We start from the raw sequence: 6,668 nt of genomic DNA, 5'->3' as shown, positions 1-6,668 counted from the left end.
GGTACTTATTCCAGATTCTGTGTTTGAAAAAGGAGCGGAAATCCACAAAGATTTTATTATATGCTACTACAATGGAAAAGCTCCCCCCTATAACCAAATCCAGAGTGTGTTTAACCATCTATGGGGAAAAGGTAAAAAGCTTGAGATCCATAATAATCCGCTTAACCGCACTACGATTGTTAGGATCCAAAGCGCTTACCTGAGGCAAAAAATCCTTGAGAAATGTATATGGTATGTGGGTGATACAATGTTTCACACAGAGCAGTGGTCTTCTTCCATTACCAGGTCATCTCCTCCTCTCAAAGCTATCAAAATATGGGCTCATCTGACTGGAGTGCCACTAGACCTCCGGTACCAGAAAGGGTTGAGCCTTGTTGCGGGGTTGATTGGAGAACCCAAAGAAACTGATGCTTTCACTCTGAACATGGTCAGCCTTACGGTCTCTCATGTGAAGGTTGAAGTCGATCTTACTAAGGCTTTACCCTCAGTTGTGGAATTTGAGCGACAGAGCGGTGAGGTTGTGGAAGTCTCAGTTAGTTACCCTTGGGTGCCGCCCACTTGCTCGCATTGTAAGGAGATGGGGCATATTGTGCGCAACTGTCTCACGTATACTCCACCGCCTCCTGAAAAAGATCCAGACTTGTCAACTAAAACGCCTCGCAAGGAGCCCAAACTGAAAGGAAAAATGTACAGACCTGTAGTGGTACCTGATCCTGTTGCGGAGGTACCTATTCCTATTGCGGAGGTGGCTTCTTTGGTTCCTCTGGCTTCCTGCTCCACCAGTCAGGACCCCTCCTCTCACCCTATTCACAACCCTCTTCTCCCCTCACCTATGGATTTCACCCTTTCAAAGAACCCTTTTAACCTTTTATCCTCTCCCGATCCTGTCCCTAGACCCTCTCTTAAACGCTCTCGTTCATCACCAACTTTTTCCCCTCCTTTATCTGCAAATCCTAACCCTTTTAAAAACTCTGTCCCTTTAGCCATCTCTTTCCCCTCTTCCACTGAACCCCCAACCCCTTCTTCTTCTAGGCCTTCCCCTTTTGTACCTCTTCCCCCCTCTACCTCTTCTAACCCTTTTGATGTCCCTAACTTTTTGGTTACTAAGGATTCCTCAGCTAATGTGGGTCCTCCTCTTCTATCCTAATGAGTGCTAAGCTATTTTTTTGGAATGTCCGTGGCATTAATGAGCCGGACAAGCACAGGCCTTTTGTTTCTTGGCTTCAATGCCATAAGCCTTTATTCGGAGCTATTCTCGAAACTCATGTTAAAGAACCTTATTTGAAACCCCTTTTAGCCCATCTTTGCCCTGGCTGGTCCTTCTGTTCTAACCACTCTGCTGATCCTGACGGGCGTATCATCATCATTTGGAGAGATACAGTCAGAGTCAGTGTTGTCTCTCAATCTCGACAATGCATCACTTGTTTGCTGACTATCCCTAACTCCCCACCGTTCTACTATTCTGCGGTTTATGCTTCTAATCTTGGTGAAGAGAGAGCAGATTTATGGGTGGAGCTGATAAACCTGGAGGCAACTCTAAATCTGGATGCTCACTGCTGGTTTGTGGGGGGAGACTTTAACCAAATTCTACACCCCAATGAGCATTCTGGACATGATGGATCTGGTCCCGATACTCAAATGTACCAATTCCAAGATTGCCTTCTTCAAGCTGGGATCTTTGATCTTAGATACCTGGGGCCTAGTCATACTTGGTCAAACAAGCAGCCGTCTGATCCTATAGCCAAGAAGCTTGATCGGTTACTTGTCAATAGCCCCTCCATTTCTGCTTTTCCTAACGCCACAGCTACCTTCCTTCCTCCCCTTATCTCTGACCATGCACCCTGTATCCTTGACTTAGCCTATACCTTGCCCATTGCTGGTACCAAACCCTTTAAATTTCCCAACTATCTCACAAAGCACCCCAACTTCGTCCAGCTAATGCAATGTGCCTGGATTCAAGCCGGAACCGAATGTCAGACTCTGACCCAATTATGTTGGAAACTAAAACAGATAAAGAGAGATCTCAAAAAAATAAACAGAGAGAATTTTTCTAATATTCAGGAGAGAGTTTCTGAAACTTACAGTTTGTTGCAAAGTGTGCAGGTACTAGCGCTTCAATCCCCTTCGGAACAGACCTTCCAAGCTGAGAGAGATTTACATCAGAAATGGTCCTTCCTGCGTTGCATTGAAGAAATTTATTTTTGACAAAAATCTAGGATAAATTGGCTTAGAGAAGGGGATCTCAATACTACTTACTTTATGCGGATCTGTCAAGTCAGGGCTAGCTATAACGCTATTCGAGCTTTCATGACTCCCTCAGGCATCTGGATAACAGACCCAATAGAGATGAGTATTCATGCTGTGTCGCACTTTGGTTCTGTCCTTTCTCCGTCCTCTCTCCCTTGCTCAAGAGTTTACTCGCCACCAGACTGGTTTTTGGACTTGACTGGATTTCGCGTTTCTGCAGAAACTGCTCAGCTTATGCTCTCTGTGCCAACACAATCCGAGATTCAGGCAATGTTTTTCAGGCTTAATCCTAATAAGGCTCCAGGGCCAGATGGTCTAACCTCAGGGTTCTTCAAGGGAGCATGGTCAGTTGTTGGTGAGGAAACTACTGCGTCTATATTGCACTTCTTTGCCTCAGGTTTTCTTCCCTCAACGGCCAATGCCACCATCTTGTCTATGGTACCTAAGTTTCCAGGGGCAACAAAAGTATCAGACTTCAGGCCGATCTCCTGTCTCAATACCATTTATAAAGTAATCTCTAGACTTTTGGTAAAGCGCCTAAAGCCTATGCTACCTAGCTTAATTCTTCCTAGTCAAACGGCGTTTGTAAAGGACAGGCTGCTTCTTGAGAACACAAATCTTGCGAGTGAACTTATTAATGGCTACCATCGAAACAAAGGGAAGAAGAAAATTACCATCAAAGTTGACATTGCAAAGGCCTTTGATACACTGTCGTGGGATTTCCTGTTTGCTTGTCTGACGGGTATGGACCTTCCACCGCTATTCATCTCCTGGCTTCGTGCCTGTATCTGTACGCCAAGTTTCATGGTTGGTTATAACGGAATGGTAAATGGTTATTTCAAGGGTAAGAGAGGCTTGAGGCAAGGTGATCCGCTGTCACCTTATTTGTTTGTTATAGCAATGAATTGTCTATCTTTTATGCTAAATAAGGCGGTAGTAGCAAACAAGCTCAAGTTTCATGCAAAATGTGAGAAAGCAAAGTTGACGCACCTTTCATTCGCGGATGACCTCCTGATCTTCATCGACGGTTCGATTGAGTCTGTCCAAAACGTTCTCATGATCCTCCGTGAATTTGAGAACAGGTCAGGCCTCGCTGTGAGTCTCCAAAAGACATCCTTCTTTGCCTCAGGAATGGACCAGGAAGAAATTGATACGATTCAAGCCTCAACAGGAATGTCTCACGGTTCACTTCCTTTCCGCTACCTTGGAGTCCCTCTCAACTCGAGGAAGCTCTCTCTGGCCAACTGTGGGGTATTACTGCAGCAAATCAAAACTAAGTTCAACTCTTGGTCGGTAAAATCTCTCTCTTTCTCGGGTCGCTTACTTTTAATAAAAACGGTGATCTCCGGCATTACTACATTCTGGTGCTCTTCTTTCATTCTGCCAAACGCCTGCATCAACAAAATCAACTCAATGTGTAGTACTTTCTTGTGGAAGGGGGATATTGAGTCTAGGAATTCGGCCAGAGTGGCTTGGGACAAAGTTACGCTTACCCAAGAACAGGGAGGACTGGGTGTTAAGGATCTCTACATATGGAACCGTTCTTGTTGCATGAGACTAATCTGGATGCTATTCTTCCGGCCTGACTCGGTGTGGGTTTCCTGGTTCAAAGAAGTCATACTCAAAGGCTCAGAGCACAACTACTGGACAACCAAACCAAGCAACTCTTTCTCTTGGTTGGCAAATAAATTATTAAAGATGAAAAATGTTGTGTATCCACTTATCTGTCTTCGATTGCAGAATGGAGAATCGGCTAGGTTCTGGTTTGATAATTGGTCCCCGTTTGGGTGCCTCTATGACTACTTGCAAGGTGCTACATCTCGACTAGGGATCCCACTCCACGCCACGGTCTCGTCTCTCCTCAGGAACGGGGTCTGGCTCCTCCCTCCAGCACGCTCCGACAACCAGCTACAGCTTCTCTCCTTCCTGACAACAGTTAATCTTAATGATGATGCGGACTACTTTGAATGGGAAATACAAGGGAACACAACTAACCGATTCTCTACGGCTGATGTTTATCACTATCTATGTGGAAGTAAAGCGACAGTGCAGTGGGCATCGGCGATTTGGGCGAAGAAAGGCATCCCAAGGCATGACTTCCATGGATGGCTCGTAGTCCTTGATCGTCTACCTACTCGGGATCGGATGTTGGGATGGGGGCTGCAAGTAAGTCCTCTCTGCCTGCTCTGCAACTCCTCTGCTGAATCACGATCTCATCTCTACATGGATTGCAACTTTAGTTATGACCTTTGGTGCCTTGCTGCTTCTCGATGCAACATCCAACCGTATCGCTCTTGGACAGCTCTACTTGACCAGATGATGTCTCTAACTTCTTCTCGATCATCGAACCTCCTCACGCTACTTGTGTGGAAATCGGTGATGTATTGGGTCTGGCATGAAAGAAACCAGAGACTGCATGTAGGAGCTTTTAGGAACACAGACTCTCTGTTTAAAACTATAGACCACCAAATCAGGAATCGCATTCAGAGCTTTAGAGAGACAAGTCCCAGGATGGCTTCCCTGATGATGCAACAATGGATTGGCTGATCTCTCTCCCCTCAAATCACTCTTCACCGCTTCGACTTCTCCGCTTCTCAAACTATCGTAATGCTCTTTTGGAATCAAATCAGTACTGGGCCAAGATGGGCTGCTTAACCATGGTTTTTACACAATTCACTTGGGCTTGTTTCACTTAAAGTTCTTTATTCATGTTTTGTATTGGGCTACGCCCTAAAACCATAGCTCCAAAGGCTTGTATTTTTTTTCTTTTTTTCTGCAGTTTATTAATGAAAGCCAGTTTCAAAAAAAAAAAAAAATTGTGTGAATCATGAAGATAACATTTAGCAAACATAAATAAAGAGTTCATGATCACAAACAGTTAAATGAGATAGAATCGTGGCATACTTTTCGAGTTACTATCAACACTATAGTAAATGTGAAAGGGAATTGGAGTTCGCTGTCAAATAAGTATATAACAAAATACGAAACAGTAAATTAAGCAGTAGAAAGTAGCTGAACGAAGCAGGCCTGAGCCAGCTACACTAGACCACATACACAACACAGAGCTTTCACGTATAAAAATGTCAGCTTTTTTCAATTTTCTTTTAATCATCACTCCCCTTTTGTCTCCCCTTAAATCTTTTTTTTTATTTCTTTCTCTACATAAAATCCTAGTACAAGTATTTATCCTCTACAACCTGTAAAAGAAAGAAAAATAAATAAAAATAACAGTGTAATTGTACAATAAACAAATTTACATAAAAGTTAAAAGGACCACGCGAGGCTTCTAAAGATAAAATCACACGCAAAGATTTTCTTTACAATTATGATAATGATATTGACTCCACTACCGATTAGACTGCATACACGTGTCGCTTAATTTAACTCGTTTTTATAACTATTTTTTTAAAAAAAAATCGGATGGTGAAGTAAAGTTCCGAACATTTGAGAACTGAGATGGCCATTTAAATGATCAGAACTTGTTGACAAAAAAAAGAACTTTAAAAAGAAGTTTTGTTTCTGTTCGTCATGTGAGCACGCCAACGCCATAATATCAAATGCCAGATGTATTAACCCCACCCTTTGATCTTTACTACATGTATGTACTCGTATTTATTAGTTACAAGCACAAAATAGTACTCCATTCCATCCCCCTTTTTTTAATCAGATACTCCAGCTTATTTAGGTTTTACATTTTTATTACATAAAGCAGAAATGATATCCCTAAGAATATCTCTTCAAGAAAGAACCTCGTTTCGAGAATGAAGTGTTCCAGAACAAACTTCGAATTTATTTTTGAAATTGTGTCTAATTTATATTTTCAATTTTCAATTTTAATATAAATTAATTACAGTGCTTAATTTTTATAGATAAATAATACATACACATCAAAAATATGAAACACATTTATAAATAGAAATTATTATATCACAGAAATACATAAAGTAATAATATAAACCCACACTAAATTCATAAAAAGTAAAAATAAAAATTATACACTGTTGTTATTTTTATAGTGTTTTGATATATGATCAATAAACAAATTTTGAAGTAAAAAGAAATGAATCTTTTGTTTTTATCTGAAAATTACGAGATAAAACATTTAAAATAAAATATTTTCATTTATCGCCATTTTAACTTTTATTCTCATGTATTTAAGGTCAACTTCAATGGAACACCAAAACACCAAATTTGGTGTAATTTCATCTCTAATTGGACACCAAATTTGGTGTAATTTCATCTCTAATTGGACACCAAAAATTACACTATCCCACCAAATTTGGTATAGAGTGAATAATATTACACCAAATTTGGTGTAACAATATTCATTACACCAAAAATTTTGTATACATATTATATTATGTCTCATTGAATAGTATAATTCAATAATTATTAGTTACTTCAAATTTGTTTCAATGATT

At 41.0% G+C, this 6,668-nt stretch overlaps 1 protein-coding gene across 1 annotated transcript; it reads left to right on the top strand.

Annotated features, from left to right (window-relative positions):
* Positions 1–1,146: 1,146 nt before the first annotated feature.
* LOC130496191 (uncharacterized) lies at positions 1,147–4,794 on the top strand. Its single transcript, XM_056988041.1, has 3 exons — positions 1,147–1,972; positions 2,085–2,103; positions 2,217–4,794. The coding sequence occupies exons 1-3, from the start codon at positions 1,147–1,149 to the stop codon at positions 4,792–4,794; spliced, it is 3,423 nt and encodes a 1,140-aa protein (XP_056844021.1).
* The last annotated feature ends 1,874 nt before the right edge of the window (positions 4,795–6,668 follow it).

This window comes from Raphanus sativus, chromosome 1 (genome assembly GCF_000801105.2).
Source record: "Raphanus sativus cultivar WK10039 chromosome 1, ASM80110v3, whole genome shotgun sequence".
Taxonomy (NCBI): Eukaryota; Viridiplantae; Streptophyta; class Magnoliopsida; order Brassicales; family Brassicaceae; genus Raphanus; species Raphanus sativus.
This window is presented reverse-complemented; position numbering and strand designations above follow the sequence as displayed.